The sequence below is a fragment of the Musca autumnalis genome, unplaced genomic scaffold (genome assembly GCF_047663935.1).
Source record: "Musca autumnalis isolate F117 unplaced genomic scaffold, ASM4766393v1 scaffold_3, whole genome shotgun sequence".
NCBI lineage: Eukaryota > Metazoa > Arthropoda > Insecta > Diptera > Muscidae > Musca > Musca autumnalis.
The window spans coordinates 225,233,107-225,256,010 of record NW_027411866.1 but is presented as its reverse complement, the minus strand read 5'-3'; the positions used below and the strand labels follow the sequence as shown (position 1 = coordinate 225,256,010).

General features: G+C 38.4%; 1 protein-coding gene across 4 annotated transcripts in view; it reads right to left on the bottom strand.

Moving 5' to 3' along the window:
- Positions 1–856: 856 nt before the first annotated feature.
- The window catches only part of Ac13E (Adenylyl cyclase 13E), a 429,881-nt gene continuing 407,833 nt past the window's right edge, over positions 857–22,904 (bottom strand). For all 4 annotated transcript variants that reach the window (XM_073976991.1, XM_073976990.1, XM_073976989.1 and 1 more), the window contains 3 exons: positions 4,820–5,962; positions 4,654–4,754; positions 857–4,385 (listed from right to left, as the gene is read on the bottom strand). In XM_073976991.1, coding sequence (XP_073833092.1) covers positions 1,153–4,385; positions 4,654–4,754; positions 4,820–5,962 — 4,477 coding nt within the window. In that variant the 3' untranslated portion in view covers positions 857–1,152. The remainder of the gene's footprint in view (positions 4,386–4,653; positions 4,755–4,819; positions 5,963–22,904) is intronic.

Below are 22,904 nucleotides of genomic sequence, written 5' to 3'. Positions count from 1 at the left end.
CTGGGTAAATGAATTATGTCTCAGATAATAACATGCAAGAAAGTTTTGACATTTTCCACAAAACTCGTCTTCAAACAATTTTAAGTTTTACCGTTTGAGTCACTTGACAGCACAACATGAGCATTCCTTTGTCTATACATTCATTAGTCTATGGGTTTACTCTTGATTAGCATTATAAAATATTTTTAAAATTCGTCAATGTTATTTTTATAATTATTAACAAATGTACATTAGGGCTATAACCAACAAAATACCACGCTAATACCATGTGCGGAATATTATTCTGATAAGGAAAACGCGTTCTTTACTTTGATTCGGTGAAAAAGTTTCCGCACCGACTGCGATTACTAAAACCCTTTTGATATTTGTAGAAAACAAATACGATTCCCACAGGCAAAGTTATTAAAAACAGTCTGTAACTTTCGCGAATTCGTTGCAAATGACCACATATTATCTTGCCCGATAGGTATAATAAATATAAAAATATATATAAAATTCGCGAGTTTTTAAAGAAAAACAAAAAATTGCAATATTGTCGAAGGTGCATCAAATGCTCTAAAATATCGCGATTTGAAAATTAATTGGTCCAGAATGGTTTGATATTGATTTTAAATTAGATTAAAGCTATTAATAAGTTATTACGAAAAGCGTATATGGCATTACAACAAATAAAATTAAATAATGCATTACTGAGCTTGAATGCATTTGGTGCGGAAACTGTTTCGCGATAGACAAAAAATGACACCGTATTTCATAGTAGTTTTTTATGTTATATTTTCAAAAATTGCAAAAAAGTTATAACCCTAATGTACATATTTCATTTGTGCTTGTTTGCAATAAGTTTGATTCTTTGTAATTTTTTCTGAAATCTTATAGACTTCTCTTTTATTTTTGTAAAAAAATACCTTTTGGGATATTTTTGAGCCTTCTTACGTTGGCCATCATTTGGCGGATTATCTCGTTTCAAAGATCAACTTAATTTCTTAAGAAAGGAAGTACTAAAACATACATATGTATATTGCCCTTTTCCTCTCATTCGATTATCTCAAAAATAACTCACATAGTTTTGCTTATTTCCATTGCAGCATTTAATTGTCAATACCTTTCTCAATACGATTTTGAGAATGTTGAACTCGCGTTTTCCTCTGTTCCTTAACTTATGCTACCATTACCATTTTTATGCTCACCCAATAAGGGAACATCACCACCACCATTTCGATGCTGATGATTCATCAGAATATCTTCATCATCCATCATATCCTCGTCATCGTCACCGATCAAATCAGGTTTGCGTTGTGTAAACAAAAACACTTCCATATTATCTTTACCCTTAACATAAACACTACCCCGTGGCTCAAATTCATATTTTGTTTCCAAAAATTGTAGACAATCTTTACCCACCTGGATACGATTTGAAACGCCAGTGGAGTCCATACGTGATGCTACATTGACGGCATCACCCCAAATGTCATAATGCAGTTTACTGGTGCCAATGACACCGGCGGTAACATCACCCACATTGAAACCGATGCGTAAAATTAAATTAAATTCTAGCAAATCTTTGTTAAAGGCATCCACCACACCCTGCATGGCTATGGAGAATTCCATAAGGGCATGTATGTGTTCATTGCCATCACCACGATGTTTGGGATCAAGGCCACTGGCGGCCATAAATGTGGAGCCAATTGTTTTGATTTTTTCAACACATTTAAATTCAGGGCGGGAAAGTAACTCATCAAAGTCACCTATCAGTTCGTTGAGTACGCGCAGGTATTCCTTGCCACCCAAATAACTTTCATCGTACATTTCATTAAAGTTAACAATTGAGGCAAAGATAATGCCAACGTTATGATGATTTTCGGAATATTTGGCGGTATTTTTCAAATGCTCCGCCACATGTTTGGGTATGATGTTGTGTAACAACATGTCGGCTTGATTTTTCATGTTTTGCACCCGAATCTTGTCCTGATTGGCCACCGCATTGCCATAGAATGTTAGGCGATAGCCAATTTCAAATTCTCGATTTAGGAACCCAACCAATATTAGGATCAAAAAGAGATCCAAGTAGATTTCCACATGGTAATCTTGGAACCATTTAATTTCTTCGATGATATAGTTAAGGGTATGTATGTGGGTAACATTCAACAGGGCATCTGAGGCCTCTTGGGCATCTGTGCGATTTGAATAGACCAACAGCTGGGATACGGCAATGCCCACAAAACACATGGCAGCCATAATGGCCAAAATGTTGCGCATCCAACAGTTCAGCTGGGTAAAATTACAAAAATGCACAATGCAGACAAAAATCAGGAAGCCATAGTGGTATTCAAAGGCCTCCAACTCATTGAGATCTAGCAATAGGAAGTTGGCTATAATTAATATTACCGGCATGGCCATTAGCACAGCCAGGCATATATGCCAGGGGTACCAACTAGAGATGGCCTCAAATATACGATCTGCACATGATTCGGAATTTGTTAGCTTTGATCTGGTGGCCGAGGATTGTCTTCGACACATTTGCCTGGTAAAGAGGAATAAGGCAAAAACCTGTATTGCCGTAAAGCAGGTAAACAAGGAAACCCATAGACGAAAACTTGGAGTCATGGTGTTGGGTGTCATCAAGAACAGCGATATGGAAATGCACAAATATACCGCCAGACCCACAAATATGTCTATGTAGGTGTTGTAACGTGGTGTGGCCAAGGTGGGTGGACCCTCTGTTTCATTTTCATTACCAAAACGATGAGCCTTTGAACGAAAATCACGCTCCATCTGGCGTGACTTGAAATACAAACTAAATCTCCTTAATGGAGGCTTGACTAGATAACTCCTTTGGGATTTGGCATTATCGCGGACACAACGTATCAGCTGAAGATCCGATTGTTTGCGTAATTGTTGTAAACAAGCGGCCAATGGATCAGCAACCTGACCCATCGAGCCGGGATGTGATGATGGTGGCGGCATGGGAGGTAGTGGCACATGAGGTAAAGTTTGTACATCCCCCAGGTTGGAGATGCTGGAAGTGGAGCTTGTAAAATAGCCCGATACCCTGTGGGTAGAGATGGCGGTTTGATTGAGGGCATAGATTTGTTGCTGTATTGAAGATCTGCGCGAGTTGCTTTTTATGCCCGAATCTTTTCTGGAGGTGGCTGAGGGACATATGCTCAAGCCATCCGGCCATATGCTGGAGTTACGAGAGTGTGTTGGCTGGGCAGGTGTGGAGATTCCTGGTACAAAAAGAGGTAGGCAAAGATTATTGCCACCTCCGCCTCCTCCATCTCCTCCGGATGGTGTCAAGGCCACTGCTGCTGCTGTGGCCAAAGCTGCAGTTGCTCCTTCCGCTTTGTTATTGGTTGTTAATGTTGCAGCCCTGGGTCTTGGCAAGGGTGAAGTTTCTGATTGTCCACTGCGACCACACTGTGAACGATAGCTGCCCGAACGACCAAAGGGGGATATATCACTTCTCGACTGACTTATATACGAACGTATATCGATAATATCATCAAACATGGAATATTGTCCCGGAGAACAGCAGCTGGCATCTGGAGAACGATTAACACTGGAGCAAATACCAGTTGATGTGGCCACATGATGTAACATTGGTTTTTGGGGAATTTCCAACATGTTGGGATTCGATTTGGCATTTTCAATCACCACCGGCAGCTGTTGATAACCATTGGGTTCTATAAAGGCCACAGTTTCTTCATTTGGCCCTGCGGCTGTTGTTGCTGTCGTTGTTGTGGTTTGTGTCTTTGGTCCATTACTCATTAAACTAATACTAACATCGGTACTTGTGGCCTTATCATGGGTCTTGGTTTTCTCTTCGAATTTCTTAAGAAATCTTGGCACTTTCCATACCTTTAATCTGATCTTTGGTCTCGCTGCGGTTGAACCATTTGTTAAGTGGGTTTTGCCATTGGCTCTGGGAGCGACATCTTCATTGTTGGCCGTCTCATTTGGATCATTTTCCGAATCTAAAGATCCCGGTAAACTTTTTGTTGTAATAATAATCTTTGGTCTTTCACGGCATACAATAACGGGTGGTATACCCGCCGCCGCGGGATGTATGATACCACGTTCTATATCACAGTCACGTGATTGTGATTTCTTGCGTAATTTCATACTCAGCGATGTCAGTCTTGGTCGTATCGAAAGGACAGGTGATGGATTGAGCGATGAAGATAGTTGTCCAACCGGTGAGGCGGGTGGCACATTTGGATGTATTACCGATATATTTGTTGCACTGTGTGACAGAGATCCGGGTTGTCCTGGAATGCCCGGTAACATCAAGTGGCTGCCGTTCGAGGTAACATGGACACTGGGACAAATGCTATTCGTGCGGGAGATGTCTTTTCGACGTCCCACTACAAAGTAGGTGCGGTGACCTGGAGGTGGAAGAAAAGGGAAATGAATTAGAAAGTGTTTTAAGTAAAAAGGGAAATAATATTTGGCTTACTATTAGAGTTTCGTTCAAAATGTATTGGACCTACCGGTGTACCGGGGAACCCAGTTATTTTATACTTATATTTTATATATTATTTTATATTTTTTATTTTCTATTTTATATTTTTTATTTTATATTTAATAATTTATATTTCACATTTTATATTTATAGAAAACTTTTTGAAAACTTCCTCAACAATTTTTACTCACCAAACACCTCTTCGCCTTCATCCAAATAATACGATTCCCCCAAAAAGTTGGCTGTCACCTCGGATATATGGACCTGTTCAGGCTTTCCGGTAGATTCCATTCTGTAAAAGCAGAAATTTAAACCAATAAAATATTAAAACTCTTAATTTTACAAACACAAACATACTTATTTGCCAATGTAACATCGTTGCTCCAGACATCGAATTTAACACGCCTTGTGCCAACAATACCGCATAGCACAGTACCCGTGTGGACACCCACCCGCATCTTAACACCTTCATGACGTTGGGCATCAAAGCAACGCATTGCATCAATCATACCCAAACCCATTTCCACACAACAAATTGCATGGTCGGGTCGGGGCTCCGGACAACCAGATACACAATAATAACAATCTCCCAATGTGGAGATTTTCTCACATCCTTTTATTCTACACAGATCGTCGAAACGTTCAAAGAGATCATTTAAAATTTCCACCAATTGTTCCGCGGTCTTGGTCGAAGACATACGCGTAAAGCCAACGATGTCAGCAAAGAGAATGCTTACATTATCCATGCTATGCATGTGGAAGGGACGAAACAGTGACTTGACATCATTTGAGGGTCTTGGCCGCATATAATGGGACTCAGGTTTTATGCTACCATCTGCATTGCCATCAATCCCACCTTCGTTGAGCAACATATCCGCCACCTTGGGAGGCATAACGGAATGTATCATTTTCTCTTTCAATTGTTTCTCCATTTCCAATTGTCTTCGGACTAGAAGATTTTGTCCCACCTTCATAAAGGTACCACGCATTCGCACCAGATTCATTACCAGAACATGCACACCCACCAAATGGACACAAAAATGGCACAGGATACGTAAGACAAGTATTTTATAACTAAATTCCGGTTGGCCTCCGTGAACAGCATTCCCGGCAACCACAATATGTGTTACTGCCTCAAAGAGTACGGTATATGTTATGGCTATTAGGGCACTTAGCCACAGCTTCATTGGCAAGGCGGTGTAGATGAGCAGAACAATTTCTAGGCATATGGCAAAATGACCCAACGGACTAAACGCCCGTCCTGTATAGGTGAGAAATGCCAATGAGGTGGCACACAACAGCGCTGCAGTTATGGCTGATGTGGCAACATGATTTGCCCGATACATATCCCAACGGGTAAAACACAATGCCATGATTGTTATTAGCGATAGCAGTGAAAAGGAACTTGAGATAGGACGCCAGAAATCTTCAGAACCACCATCCACCAGGAAATAGAGAAACCAGGCCAGCGAACAGAGGAGAATGTAGTAGAGGGCAAATCTGAAAAGAAAGAGAGAATGTTAGTTTTGTTGAATAAATTAGGAAGAGAGGGAAGATTCTTAAATGGTTATTTCATTTAAAAAGAGTAATTGGAAGGCGGGAGTGAAGATGTAAGGGGTCCTCCTAAAAATCTTAAACATCCATTTAAATTGTCTTTAAACAAAATCTGAAAAATCTTTGAAAAATAAGGGTTTATTGTTGTTGTTGTTGTTGTAACAGCGTTTTTTTATTATGTTTGTATGTTCGTTCCTCTGTTCAATCTGGCTCTGGGTTTACCTCCAGTTCCAGAAAAATGGCTGCTTCGATGGGATGTAGCCACAGATCCACTGAAGTTAGATGGGTAGGTTTGGTGGGGCAGTTGAAAAAGTGTTTTGTGTCGTGCGGGCCCATGCCGCAGATGTCTTGCCGGGCACGATCGATTTCCGCCCAATAATAATTTAGGCTACTGAAATATCCCGAGCGTAGTTGAGCCAAAACTACTCTGGTTTGTCGTGGCAGCTGACGCTCAGCTGCGATAGATGGGGACATACTCCGAGTACTTTATTCACACTATAATGCTTAACGCCTTGACAATTGCGTCCGTGTGAATTATATAAAAACCTGCTTGATATGCTTGTTGATCTAGGGGTTCTCTTCTGTATCGTTGGACCTCTCGCTCTAGAGCATGGATATCCTTCCTGATCTGCCTGAATGTGTCGGGCCTACCCACAAGATGGTGATTGGGATGGCTCACACGGTAACATCCAAGCAGGTACTGCAACGAAAGCATCTCATTGTGTTGCTTAACTGGAAGAATCTTTGCATCCTCATGTAGATGGTCCACTGAAGATTTGAGGAGGCACCCTGTTGCTGTTCTCAGGGCGGCATTCTGGCAAGTTTGAAGCTTTTCCAATTCGTGTCACATAATCTCGGGGACCAGACTGGAGCCGCATAGCTTACCACAGACCGACCTATCGCGTTATATGTGGTCAACAAGGTTTCTTTATCTGCACCCCAAGTGCTGCCGGCCAGGGATTTGAGAACCTTGTTCCTACTTTTCAGCTTGTCGCAGATAGCTGTGGCGTGTGCGCACGACGTGAATGTAGTGTCGAATGTGATCCCTAAAATTTTAGGACAGTTTGTGGTCGGAATTCTGCTACCGTCGACCACGACATTCAACTCACGTCCAAACTGCGTTATCCATGTGGTGAATAGAGTGGCTGTAGATTTTGTGGCGGAAATCTGCATATTCCTCGAATGGGAAAAGGTGGTAAGATCGGTTAAATAGTTGTTCAGTATCTCACAGATGTCATCAGGATAGGTACCCGACGCCAGGATCGTGCAATCATCCGCATACGTTACGATCTCGATGCCGTCTGGAGGGGGCGGAATACAGGAGAGTTAGAGGTTAAACAGTTCCGGAGATATCACCCCACCTTGGGGGGACTCCCTGTTTCACTCTACGGGGTTTGGACTTCTTATTCCTGAATTGCACGTACGACTGGCGTCCACACATATAGTTGACTATCCAACGTTTCAAGCTTGGCCGGATGGTTGTCTGCTCACTGTCCTCAAACAGCGTGGAGTGCCTGACTGTATCAAAGGCTTTTAATAAGTCAAGCGCCACCATCACTGTTCTATCGCACGGTCGTCTCTGGTTGAGTCCTTGACAGATATATGTGGTAATGGCGTGCACCGCTGTTGTCGTGCTGTGCTGCTTACGGAATCCATGCTGATGATCGGAAACTTGATAGCTATTTCTGATACTGGGGAGGAGTAAGGCCTCAAGTGTCTTTGCTACGGGTGACAAAAGCGAAATCGGCATGTACGATTCACTTTTGCTGGCATCCTTGCCTGGCATCCGTAGTGGGACAACCCTGCCCATTTTCCAGACTTCGGGAACAACGAGGGTGGCTAGCGACAAGTTGAAAACTTTAGTGAGATACTCCAATCCCGGCTTATCCAACTGCTTAAGCATTACCATGGAGATTCCATCAGGGACCATCACTTTGGATGATTTAGCGTTTCTGATGGCATTGGCAACATCATCCATTGTAAATTGTGGTGGTTCATCCTCGGCAGGAAGACATCTGATGCGACGTAATACTCTTCTCTTCGCCCTGTCAACCTCGGGGTGCTCGACAAACTGTCGATTGAAATTACTTGCGCACCCCTTCGGGTCAGTGAACGTAATGTCGCCAAACGTGACTGAGGTCCTATCTTCCTTTCTTCCAGGGTTCGAGAGTGACTTAACCGTTGCCCACAATTCACCTATACCGGCTCCAATGTTGCAGCTCTTCAGATGATTTAACCATTTGTTCCGCTTATGCTCGCCGACCAGCCTGTTAACTTCCAGTGTCAGCTCCCTGAATATGGGGTCACTGGGGTTGGCACGACGAAGCTCATCACGCTCATTTGCTAATCCCGTCGCCTCTGCTGGAAAGTTTGGTCTTACTTCGGGTATTCGACCAGCAGGGATTTGGCGAGCGGCTGCAGTAGTGATGGCGTCTCCTTTTCGCTACCCGAACATCAGAAGGATTGAGCAATTCTCTGAGGCGGTGATTGGTGAACTCTCTGAAACTCGGCCAATCAGCTTTCTTATGATTGACGAATGTGCGGCGTTCAGAGGTGATGAAGTCGGGTGGTCTGCTAATAGAGACAATTATGGGGAGATGGTCTGATCCAAGAGAATTGACGGGTTGCCAGGTAACGTCATTTGTCAGACCAGGTGACACGATGGTTATGTCTGGCGAACTGTGACACTCTCCTCTAATTCTGGTAGTGGCGTCCTCATTGACCGTGCAAAACGTAGAGCTATCAATCTGCTCAGCCAGCGCTGTACCTCTCTGGTCGTTTCCGAGGGCCGAATGACACATCTCATGATGCGCATTAAAGTCGCCCAGGACCAGACGATTATGACCTTCCAAGAGCGGGCTAATGTCAGGCCTATAATCTGAGATACAGCTATTTCTCGGCGGGATGTATACGTTCAGCAACTCTATCTCGGCAGTTCCACACCTGACTGCTACCCCCATATATTCCATGTACGGGTCATTAGAGACAGGCCCAAGATGCAATAGGAAAGCTAATCCCCCACCTCCACTTCTGGTGCGATCTTTCCTTATCACATTATAACCAACACAATGCTCTAAGCTGTGGTTGTCGTTCAGCTTGGTTTCTTGCACCACCACGACCTTGATGTTCTTCCGACTCATGAAATCTACAATTTCCTCGATCTTACCTCGGAGTCCATTGCAATTAAATTGCAAAAAGGATGCATTTTCGGGGATTGGGGCAACAACGGCTGGTGTTAAAAGCTGCGTGTGCGGTTGTTGTCGTCGAGGGGACTGCGGGGGAGTTTCGTAGTCAGACGACGAGGGAGTTTCGTAGTCCGACGACGACTCACTGGGGACTGTGTTCACGCAGCATGCAGCAACATAATCCCTGTCGTAGTCCCTCAGGTGGACAAGTCCAGAGCAACCCCTTAGATGCACCAACTCCTGACATCTATTGCATCTCACCGAAGGTTGAATGTGGGTGAAGATGCGGATGTGACAAACTGAGCACAGATATATTGGTCCTGGGTTTTCCTCCGTCCCGGCACGGACCAAAAGAATTCGGAGCAGGCATTCAGGGATATCCTGCTCCCAACACAAAAAAACGAAACAAATGCAAACATTTGTACATTGAGGTGGCAGCCGCTGGCCGGAACGATGATTTTGTGTTGTTCCGGGTCAATCCGGTACGAAAGAACCCGCTGCCGTGGGATTGGTTCTCATTTGTTGTCATGGTGTCCTCTGAAAAATCTTTAAAAAATCCACGTTTATTGTGGTCTTAGAGTCCTCTGAAAAATCTTTAAAAAATCCACGTTTATTGTGGTCTTAGAGTCCTCTGAAAAATCTTTAAAAAATCCTCGTTTATTGTGGTCATAGAGTCCTCTGAAAAATCGTTAAAAAATCTACGTTTATTGTGGTCATAAGTCCTCTGAAAAATCTTTAAAAAATCCACTTTTATTGTGGTCATAGAGTCCTCTGAAAAATCTTTAAAAAATCCACGTTTATTGTGGTCATAAGTCCTCTGAAAAATCTTTAAAAAATCCATGTTTATTGTGGTCATAGAGTCCTCTGAAAAATCTTTAAAAAATCCACGTTTATTGTGGTCATAGAGTCCCCTTGAAAAATCTTTAAAAAAATCCACGTTTATTGTGTTCATAGAGTCCTCTGAAAAATCTTTGAAAATCCACGTTTATGGGGGTCATAGAGTCCCCTGAAAAATCTTTAAAAAATCCACGTTTATTGTGGTCATAGAGTCCTCTGAAAAATCTTTAAAAAATCCACGTTTATTGTGGTCATAGAGTCCTCTGAAAAATCTTTAAAAAATCCACGTTTATTGTGGTCATAGAGTCCTCTGAAAAATCTTTAAAAAATCCACGTTTATTGTTGTCAAGGGGTCCTAAGAAAAATTTTTAAAAAGTCCACGTTTATTGTGATTAGATTCCTCTGAAAAAATCTTTAAAAATCCACCTTTATTGTTGTCATGGGGTCCTCTGAAAAATCGTAAAAAATCCATTGGGTCCCCTTAAAAATATCTATTTGTTGTTCTCATCGCGTTTTTTGAAAAAATCTCTAAAACTCTTGGTGGAGTTTCAACCCGATTCCTTTTACCACCTTAACGAATTGTATTTAAAATAGGTTCATTTCAGCACCTCCCACTTTGTCAATTACAAATATCCTTATAATTTTATGTTAAAGAGAAATGTAATAACTCATTAAGTCACAGCCGTAAAGAAAAGGACAATAATCCTCCTTGAGACGTGACAAAAGTAATTTTCTACTCCATGAAGTATTGAAGTGGTGATGATGCAAAAACGCCATCGTATTAAAAGTGTGTCTACTCGTGTCGATCATTAGTTTCTTTTTTGTTTAATGCAATCTAAACTAATTTGCGGACGCACACAAAACTTATTATTGCTAATTAGCATCAATTAAAAGTTCTTTCTTTGTTTGCGGTAGCAGAAAATCTAATAAGAAAAGCAAATGCCATTAAAAAACACAGAAAGAGGAAGAAAATAGAGAATAAAACTTTAGAATTTTCTTAAGATAAAATGTTAATAAAAGAAGAAAGAGCCAAGGAAGTATTAACAGCCGTTAAGGCCATTGCGACACCATTAACTAAGTGGTCAACCGTTATTATTGACTGCTGAGCAGAAGGAGAGAAAGATAGGGCTATAGATGGTGAAGTGGTGTAACAAATAGCTCATGGACATTATACCACAACAATGTTGGTGATTTAGGGCCACTAAAAAGCCTTCTTGATTAGGACTGGAAAACTAAAAAGTAAGAAAGTAATGTTAATGAAGGAAATTCGTTGCCCTAACCACCTTAGAAGCTATTTGTAGGCCACAAAATATGCCCATCAATGTAAAGCAAATAATAAGTAAAATTTACTTTAAATTTAAACAAAATTTTAAGCATTTTATATTTCCAAGAATCGCGTTGTATAATTTAACTTTGTTGCAAAAAATATTACTTGTCGAATCACCTAATTACTACTACTTTTCACTGACCCGCCTATAATTAAATTCTCCTTTTGCTTGCCACCTCTGATTAATTTCCCATGATAGTCATTTTTGTTGCTCTGTCGTCTGCAGTCTGCGAAATGGCGACACATGTATTTTTCTCATTGCGCTGAAAGCCTATCTGCCAATTGTGTTAACCTGGGGGACATTTTTTCGGTCTGTTCTGTGGTTCTGTGTTAATAATACATAAATAAATACATGTCGGATAATTAACTTAAATGGTGTTATTGTGGTTACGATACACAGTGGAAGATCTTTAGATAAAAGTCGAAGTAAGGAAGACATTGTTTTATAGTCGAAAAAATGCTTGTCTTTATCAACCATATACTTTTTTCGGGGATTTGTTATTCGAGGGTAGCTAGGGACATACGCAAAGGAATGTCGATGTTTTTTTGAGGATGGTCTTTATAAACGATTCTAGTAAGAGAAGAACAATAATTACCCTAAAAATGGCATTAAAACTTGTTTAACAATTGTGTTAATGCAATGCTTCACATACATATTCACTTTTTTTACAGAAGATGGCAATAAGTTCGAAACCTATTCTACTTTATCCCTTAAAAGTTATGGGAGAACTATGCCTGTAATGTGAGATCTGCTACCTTGTCACGGTATATTCGTAAATATGAAATATTTTTGAAATTTAAGAAAATTATACTTATAAGTACATCCCACTGTGCAATGCGGTCAATTACCAACTACATATAAATGAATTTTGTTACAAAGCTTAAGTGACTTTAACTAAAGTATAGTTAATAGATGATAAAAATGTTCAAGTTAAAAACATATAACAAAGAAACATTCGGGTTTTGACAGTTAAATACTCTTAACCTATGGCTGTAGAAGAAGAACCAAGTAAAAAGTCGTTAAGTTCGGCCGAGCTGATTTTTTGACCTCGGATACGCCAATTGCCTTAATTATCTAATCTAAAAAATGTGTTCAATAAGGTGGTACCTTTGTATTGGGGTTATATCAAAGGCTGGACCTACGGTGACAATTTTTGGTGCAAAAATTTTTGTATGTGCATGTAGCTAAAACCCTCAAAATACCGAAAATACCGCTAAAAGGGGGCTACACCAAAACAGGGACCAATATTGACAGCTTTTGGTGAAGAAATTTTTGTGACCAATAGGTACTTCAAATATCAAATTACAGCATGTTCGGTAAAGACAAGGCATATTTATAGGTATGTATATGCATGCATTACAACAACTAACAAAATTACAAAAACAACATTGTTGTTATTGGAAATTTAATGTCAAAGGAAATGTTGAATAATAGGGTCGTTCTAAAATATTTCTCAGGGAAAACATAAATACTTTTTTGAAATTCCTCTAAAATAGAATAAATTTGAACCAAAATGTGAATATAAAGCATTCAGAACTGTCGTAGGTCATTGTTATTACACGTTTATAATGGAAAGAAGTATTTTATGGTAGCAAATTTCGAAGTTTCAAATTTCATGAGTAGACACTATTACATTTTGAAAACAAAAAAAGTACAGCTGATTGCCACTTCTACCTTATATAAATGTGCCTTGGGTAAAGAAATACAGGTAAAATTCTCAATATACAGAAAATCGGCAGGTACGCTTAGATGGGGCCTATACCAAAAAGTGGAACTATATTGAAAATTGTTAGTAAAAACGTTTTGTGACCTTTGAAAATCTCAAATATCAAATATCGAGTAGTTCCGGCAAACAATGGGGTTAAAACCCTCAAAATCAGAAAATCGGGAGGTACCGTTATATGGGGGCTTATACCAAAACATGGACCTATGTTGACAATTATTGGTGAAGAAGTTTCGTGGCCACTGGCAACATCAAATGTTAAATTACAGCTAGTTCCGTTAAAAATTGTAGCTAAAATCCTCAAAATACCGAAAATCGGGAGGTACCGTTATGGTACCTACATATGTGCATAATTTTTTGGAATATAAGTTTCTTGGTCACTATGGAACCCAAAGTTATACCTATTTCGGTCTGAAAATGTGACTAAAAACGTCAAGTAGTTAAGTAGTAGTTAAGTAGGGGCTATACCAAAACGTGGACTGATGTAGAGTCCATATAACGGTACCACCCGATTTCAGGTATTTTCTCTTCTTTCTCTTCCCAGCGTTCTATCTACTTCAAATGTATAAAGGTTTCAGCTGCAGAGGTTTGCAGACGAAAATGTTATTTCTCTTTTTCAGTGGCCACCTCACTCAGGGGTTACCCCCTTTTTTAACAAAGCGTTTTGCGGTGTTGGCTATAGCTCGAAAACGAATGGACCGATCATCATATATTTTTGTGGGCTTATTAAGTGCGTAATAAACTTGCTTTGGAATGGAGACACTTTTAAAAATATCAATTAAAACAAGTAAAAAAGTATCAGTCGGCTTTCCCGACAGAGATATACCCTCAGCCTGCGTGGATTGAAATTCTTTTTTTCAAAAAAAAAAAAAAAAACACTTATGTATTTAGTTGGGTTTTCAAAATGTTGGACGTATGAACCGACAGAGTATGGATAGGATTAAACCTTAAAAATTTACGGGGATATCGATACATAGGGCTTTTTTATCACACTAGCCTACGAAAAACAAAATATCGCTGTAAACAGGGCCACTAGAAAAACCTTCGGTAAAAATGTCCAAAGGATCCTCGAACAGACCCTTAACCACACAAAAATGTTGAACATTAGTGTGGGTGGTACCACAAGGATTGGACAGATAGGGCCAAAATTTGAACATAAACTAAGTTTCGAAAATATTTAGAGATCCAAAGTGAGAAATCGCGAGTACCATTTTAGCGAATATTTTCGAACTTTTGTGGGGGAGGTGCAGGAAGGAGTGGACCTATAAGCACCACCTTCGAATTTCATCTAATATTCCAAGAAATATTACAATATCCAAGTGTTGATGAACTCAGTATTCGGTTCGAGCTCTCCAGCCACCACATATGGTGTCATTTTTTACAAATTTCGGACTGTTCTCTCAAGAAGTATGGACTTGCCCCTGAAAAAACTTTTACTGTCGTAATTGAGGCAGCGAATGCAAGTTGCTTCAAGCTAAATTTTGTGTGGGGGGTACCCGAAGGAGTGGACAAATATAGTCCATATTCGAACCTAATCTATATATGGTAGATATTTTAGAATATGTAAAATATGGACAAAATCGGTCGCTCCCATCAAGAGTTATCGTGCGCACAATTTTCCCGAAAATGTTTAAACTTTTGTGGGGAGGTACCTGAAGGAGTGGACCGATATGGCTTATCTTCGAACTTACACTATGTTTGCACAAAATATCACGAAGGGACCGAATCGCCAGATCCGTTCGAGAGTAATTACGGTGCCATAGGTGTTTTTTGTACCTTTCAGACTATTTTCTCAGCAATAGTCTGATGAAACTTGTGCCTGATGAAACTTGTGCCGTCGTATGGGTGGCAGTGAATACAAGTTGTTACAATAAAAATTAAAGCGATTCGAGAGCAGGTCCTAAACTGAACTTTTCCGAAGTTTTGTGTGGGAGGTATCCGAAGAAGTGGACCAATATAACCAATCTTGGAACTTAAGCTAATTTGGCAAAAATTTTACGAAAGCCAAATTTTGGACCGAATCGGTTAATCCGTTAGAGAATTATCGTGCGCTCCAGCCACACAGACAGACAGACGGACATGCCTAATTCAAGTTCAAATTGTCTGAAACACATTTCGTCCAAACATACTTGGGGTCTAAAACCATTATTTCGATGAGGTACATTTTGCCCGTATGAAAGTGTATATGGCAAATAACAAAATTTCTTTGCAATTCCATTTGAAAAAAATTAAAAAAAAAAAAATTCGCGAGTATAGAGTTAAAGGAAAAAATCTGGTTTCAAATCTGCTCGCGTTCACAAAATTGGCCGATGCGCGCAAAAGTTATAGCGGTTTTTATCCTCTTATAAAGAAAAAATATTTTAAAATTTCTTATTTTTTGTATTGAGAAAATGTAAGCATATATCAGTAACAACATTTGATATCCATCCGTAGATGCACCAATATTTCCAAAATGTGTTTTTATTTTCGCGGGAAATCAACATTTGGTTGATGTATTCAATAATCAATCAAAAAATATGAAGACTGAACACCAAAGATCAGTAATTTCGGGTGGATATTGAGCCACAACCTTCAAAATACCGAAAATGGGGAGGTACGATTCTAGGTGGGTTGAAGACGAGGACCTACACCGACAGATTTCAGGTGGAAAGTTATAACCCCCCAACGAAGACTAAATACAAATTTTCAGCCATTTTGGTGTGACAATGAGGTTTAAACCTTCAAAATACCGAAAATCGGGAAGTACCGTCCTATGGGGGCTATATGAAGGCGTGGGCCTATATCGAAAAAAAAATTCTAGGTGATAGTTTTATACCCCCAACTAAGAATAAATACCAAATTTCAGTAATTTCGGTGTAATAATGAGGATAAAAGCTTCAAAATACTGAAAATCAAGAGGTACTGTTCTATGGGGCTATATCAAAACGTGGACCTACACCCACAATTCTCTGTTGGAATGTTTCATACCTCTGCCGAAGACTAACCACCAAATTTCAGTCATTTATGTTGGTCATTGTGACTAAAACTTTCAAAATACCGAAAATCTGGCGATACGGTTCTGTGGGGCTATATCAAAAAGAGGACCGTCCATTCCAGTTTTTTGTCCTGGAGATTGTAAGTCAATAATAAGTGCGTGTACCAAAATTGATACACCTACGATAACCCCTTCCATTTTTGGCCACATTTAATATGCACCCGCGACATAGTGCGTCGGTGGTGGTAGTGGTCACCACAGGATTTTTTAGACCGTATAGGACACTACGTCTGCCTTGTTTACGAACAAAATTATACCACTGTAAGACTGTGCCACGTTTTTAAGGTAATCTTGCGCAAACAATTTGAGCTTAGGATTTCAGATCCAGCTTGGATTTTATGGTCCCACCTAAACATGGTTAAATATTGACTTTTTAAAGAAATGCTGGGCTATATCTCTGAAACCTAGGTGAATCTTCATCTGACCTCTGAAGCGAATTTGTAGATAAGGCCGAGAATAAAATAATTGGAGAAATAATTAACGCGAAAAATTACATTTATTGCCTCAAATTTTATGAAATATCGAAATTTGTATAGATAATTTGTATAGATATTGCACTATATCTCCAAAACCATTAATTTTTTCTCAAGGTTTTCTTTTGAAAGTATATTCGCTGGAATGTAATACACAACTCTTCAGAACATGCCATTGGTGTAAAGTGCCTCTATCACCTTGTTTTCAGCATATTTTTCAAATGCGGAAATGCGAGAATAAATTGTTGGTGTGAACTGTGTTTGAAATACGTGTTGTAAAAGATATTATGTAAAATACCGCTGAAACAACATGGAGTAAGCATTTTAGAGTTTCAGAATGTTCTGAAGAATTGCTCAGAACTTTATTTGGAAAATGTTTGCAAAAGGTTTCTTGGTTCAACTCCCAATAATTTAGCTGATACCCTACTAGGATTTATGTACTTTCAAAGAATGCATACTGGAAGTAGTTTGCATTTTCAGTGTTGCATAGTGTAATCAGGACGATAAGGACAACCTTAGATGAAATGCTTAAAACCATTCTCAAACAACCATTAAACTGCGAAACTTAGGCGAAAATTTTGAACTTTTGTGAGGGAGGTTTTGGAAGATGTTGTCCATTTCACCTCCAAATTTATTAAGTTTAATTTTGAATGAAATATCGGAGAACCTACGATGAGATCTTCAAAAACAATCCTCAACCCTTAAGCAGCACTTAAGCGAAAATTTTGAACTTTTGAAGGGAGGTTCCGGAAGAAGTTGTCCAATTCACCTTCGAGTTTATTTGTGTTAATTTTGAATGAAATATTATGTGAGCAAAAAATGTTATAAAATTCCAGTCACTCGGTTCGAACCTTTAGACCATTTGTATAGCTTTTGGACCAGAAAACATGGACTTGCCCAATAGGGGTTTGTTTTTCGTTCTCTTTGTTGTTTCATAAGGGGAGGGACGAATATAAGTCTTTGACAGATGATCATACATTTGTTAAACATTATTTATTTATTTATTTATTTATTTATTTATTTATTTATTTATTTATTTATTTATTTATTTATTTATTTATTTATTTATTTATTTATTTATTTATTTATTTATTTATTTATTTATTTATTTATTTATTTATTTATTTATTTATTTATTTATTTATTTATTTATTTATTTATTTATTTATTTATTTATTTATTTATTTATTTATTTATTTATTTATTTATTTATTTATTTATTTATTTATTTATTTATTTATTTATTTATTTATTTATTTATTTATTTATTTATTTATTTATTTATTTATTTATTTATTTATTTATTTATTTATTTATTTATTTATTTATTTATTTATTTATTTATTTATTTATTTATTTATTTATTTATTTATTTATTTTATTATTTATTTTGTTTATTTATTTATTTATTTATCTATTTATTTACTTATTTATTTATTTATTTATTTATTTATTTATTTATTTATTTATTTATTTATTTATTTATTTATTTATTTATTTATTTATTTATTTATTTATTTATTTATTTATTTATTTATTTATTTATTTATTTATTTATTTATTTATTTATTTATTTATTTATTTATTTATTTATTTATTTATTTATTTATTTATTTATTTATTTATTTATTTATTTATTTATTTATTTATTTATTTATTTATTTATTTATTTATTTATTTATTTATTTATTTATTTATTTATTTATGTATTTATTTATTTATTTATTTATTTATTTATTTGTTTATTTATTTATTTATTTAGATGTTTAAAAATGTTATCGTATTAAATAATTTAAATTTTTCCCTAGAATTGCACTAATTTAAAGAGATATTCAAAATTTAGCAACCTGAAACAATTTAAAATTTTCCCACAATCGTTGCTCCACTTTTCTTCACACAAAATGGTGCAATATGGCTTGCATTTGCAACATGTCCCCGGATGAACAAAAAAAAAAAAAAACACCCTTACAACATTAACAAAATTCACAACTGAAGTCTGCACTTCTCGTTCGTGTATGCTTCCTATGTCCGTATTAGTGTTTGTGAACATGGACTTTCATAAATAATTTTGTTGTTAACTTTATGACTTAACTTTTGCAATGCATACGACGGTGCTGCCGACGCCATCATAGTGATAGTTAAAGGTGGTTACCAACCAACCAATACCTAGTAGGATAGTCAGATGGTTATTTGTACGTGAACATTGTATTTAACTTGTTGGTAATGGGGGTATACATATTGTCTATGAGGGTGTGTGTGTGTGTGTTTGGACATGCTTTTAAATTCTTAATGGGCTACACAAAACCATAAAAAAGTTGGACACAAGTCAGTGGTGCATTGCCGCTTCTGTTGAAGAAAATTGGTTTGTTTTCTTGTTGCTGTTTACCTTTCTTGTCGTCATTGTTTTTGTTGGTGTAATATAGTGTAAGACAACGACCTACTGGTGATAGGTAAAGGGACGTTGGAAAATTGTATTGTTGCAGTATTAAAGTTGTTAAAATTAATTTTAATGGATTTCCTTTCTTTTTTATTGTATTTTTTATGTTGAAATATTAAGCAAATTTGTAGTCATTTAGTGGAATAAAAAATAAGAAAACAGACAATTTGTTTTAGAAGAATAAAAAAAAAGAAAACAGACGATTTGTTTTAGCGGACGTACCTCACTGCGTATACGAAATACAAATACGTAAGTATACGTTCCAGTGCATATGTATGTAGAAAGTTTCGACAGCGTATGTAATACATCAATACTTATACGCACCAATGTATATGAATAAAATTTTAATAAAAAATCACCACTATGCATTAAAAAATTAATACGGTTCTAATACTTAAGAGACACTTAATTATTCGCAAAAAAGAAGACCGCTTTGGAAGGTATAATGAAATATTGTTGTTGGACAACTCTGTAACACAACCACACGAGCTGCCTCCGCAATACCATTGAACCCTCTCGACCTCAACGACAGAAAAGAGGCAAAGGAACTCAAATAGTAAGGGTGTATATGATTATTTATTGCTGGAAGCTCTAAATAAGGACGCATGGAATTGACATTATACAGTCTCATATCTTGATAGATGTTTCTGGGACATAGATTTGAAGTTATAGCAAGTGAGAAAGTATCAGTCAGCCTTGCTGAAGGAGATATACCCTCAGCCTCTGTCCCTCCTGACATGCTTGGGTTGGGGGTCCTATCGATCATATGGTGATTAGAATGGCTCTCACGGTAACAGTACTGTAACGAAAGCTTGCCATTGTGTTGCTGTATAAGATTCCCACGGTGCTCTTGAAGCAACTTTAAATGGAAGGTGCTTACACCTGGCAAGTTTTTGCAGATTCTGAAACTACAATGTTCATAGATGAGAAAAATCAAAAAACCAAAAAAAAAAAAAAAAAATCGCTGGAGCGTAAATAAATCGCGATTCACATTGACATTTTTAGGTGTTTTTTAGGTTTTCACGATTTTGGTTGGAAACCGAAATGGGACTAAAGAAAATGTTGTAGCTATGAAAATGCTCTACATGATTGACCGTTATGATAATTTCGTAGGTTTGACCGTTATTGAGATATAGATGTTCGAATTGGGACAATGCATTGACTGTATCGCCTCCTTATAAAACAATGTCATGACTGTTGCTTCTTCGTCTCCTCATGTAGATGGTCCACTAAAGACATGAGGAGGCAACATGTTGCGCCGCATAGCTTACCACCGACCGACCTATCACATTATATGTGGTTAACTAAGTTTCTCTATCTACAACCCAAGTGCTGCCGACTAGGAACTTGAGAACCGTGTTCCTACATCTCAGCTTGTTGCATATAGCTTTGTAATGAGCGGAATCTTGGGGTAGTTGGTGGTCGGAATTCCGCAGCTATAGACCATTCAACTTAGTACTCACATATGTCGTCTATGTGGTGAACATAGTGGACCTAGATTTAGTGGTGGAGATTTGATTATTCCTCGGTTGGAAGGACTTCAGTCTTTCACAAATGACATAAGGGAAGGTATATGACACCAAGATCATACAAATGTCTGCATATCGATCATTTACTCAAAGAGTGGCATAACTCAAAAAATGGGTTTTTGGAGTTAACAATTTCAATTTTTCTTCTACTTCTACTTTATCTTCTGTCAAATTGATATCTCTGTCATGTTGATATCTCTAAAATTCAAGAAGTAAAAAAAAAATTGAGTTTTTTAAGCACTAAAATCCATCAAATCATGCTTGATCTTGCACAGAAATTTAGTACTGATATATGGCTACATCCTTACAAAAGATGGTCCATGTAGTTATTTTATTTTTATTTTTCTCGAAACTTGATTTTTTGAGATGTGTCACTCTTTGAGTAAATAAGCGATATGTTGCCGTCTGGAAGGGGTGGAATAAGGAGAGCTAGAGGTTAAACTGTTCCGCAGATGGGAAACTCCCTTTTTCACTGCAGTGATTATCCACGGTTTCTAACTTGTCCGGAGGGTAGTCTGCTCGATGTTCTCACACAGCGTGAAGCGCTTGACAGTGTAAAATCTTTTTGACAAGCCAAGCGTCAGCATCATTGTTCTATCACACGTGTTGATCTGGTTGTGTTCTCCTCGACTAATATGTGTGGAGATGTCGCGCAGCGCTGTTGTCGTGCTGTTCGGCTTACGGAATCCATGCTGATGATCGACAACTGGATATCTACTTTCAACACTGGGGAGAATTAAAGCCCCAAGGGTCTTCGCTACGGGCGATAGAAGCGAAATCGGTCTGTATGATTCACATTTACTGGCATCCTTGCCTGGCATCAATAACGGGACCAACCTGTCCATTTACACGAACACAAACACATAATTGTTGAGGTGACGGCCGCTGGTCGAAGATTCTTCCGAGTCAATCCGGTGCATAGAACCGGCCGTCGCGGGATTTACAATAGGACGGTCTGTGGTAAGCTATGCGGTGCCAGCGTGGTCTGCAAAGGTTAGCGCATCGCAGTGGAAGAAGATTCAAACCTGCCAGAATGCCGCCCTGAGGATTGCAGCAGGGTGCCTCCTCATGACACCAGTGGACCATCTTCATGAGGAGGCGAAGGTTTTACCGGTGCGTCAGCACAATAAGATGTTGTCGATGCACCTGCTTGGGTGTTACCGCAGTGAGCATCCCTGTCACGATTTAATGGACAGGCTCCCCCCCCACATAGGCACGTCAGAAGAGACCTTCAAGATCTAGAAAGAGAGGTCCAAAGGTGTAAAAGAGAACCGCTAGATCAACGAGCATATCAGGCAGACTTGAATCTCATTCATACCAACATGTTTGCGCAAGCAGTACGAAGATACAGTGTGAATGCCGTACTCTGAAACCATCCCCATCCATCGCAGCAGAAGAACGCCAGCTGTCAAGGCAAACACGAGTGGTTTTAGCTCAGTTAAGATCCGGACGATGCAGCCGCTTCAATTCGTATTGGGCCAGAATTGACGCCACAATACCCAACATATGCCCAGCATGTGGATTGGGACCACTCTGCATTTATTCAACTGCCCAGCTTTATGGACGCAACCAGTCCAGGTTGCAGAATTCTTGAGTCTGGATACAGAGGAACTTGATAACTGAAATAATACACGAACGAACATATATGCGTTGCTACAACAACCTGTCCATTTTCCAGATTTCGGGAACAATGTGGGTGGATAGCGACAGATTGAGAACTTTAGTGAGATACTCGACTCCCGGCTTATTCAGCTGTTTCTGCATTACCATTCCATCATGGCCCAACGCTTTAGACTTAGCGTTCCTGATGACATTTGCAACATCATCCATTGTAAATTGTGGTGGTTCATATTCTGCAGGAAGAGATCTAATGCGATGTAGTACTCTTCTCTTCGCCCTAACACTCCCGGTATGCTCGACAAACTATCGATTAAAATAACTTGCTCACCTCGTCGGATCAGTCAGTGTAATATCGCCAAACGTGACTGAGGTCATATTTTTATTTTTTCTAGAGTGATTTAACCGTTGCATACAACTCACTTATTCCCATTGAGAAAACATGGTAGTGAGTAGAGTTATGCAGTTCCGGAACGAACTTGTTCCAAGGAACTATTCCGGACAAGGAACTATTAGAACTATGTCCAGCTCTTGAGTTTATATAGTTCCTTTCTTATTTCTCGTTCCTTCAATTTTACCCCTACGTCGATCTTTCGTTTTTGCTGTTTGTTCGCTGCAATTTATTTATTTTTATGTCAATTCATCCACCAAACAGTGAAAACATTTCGGTCTCGGAACTATTTGAAACAAAGGAAACAAAAGGAGTGACGAAAGAGAAAGATTCG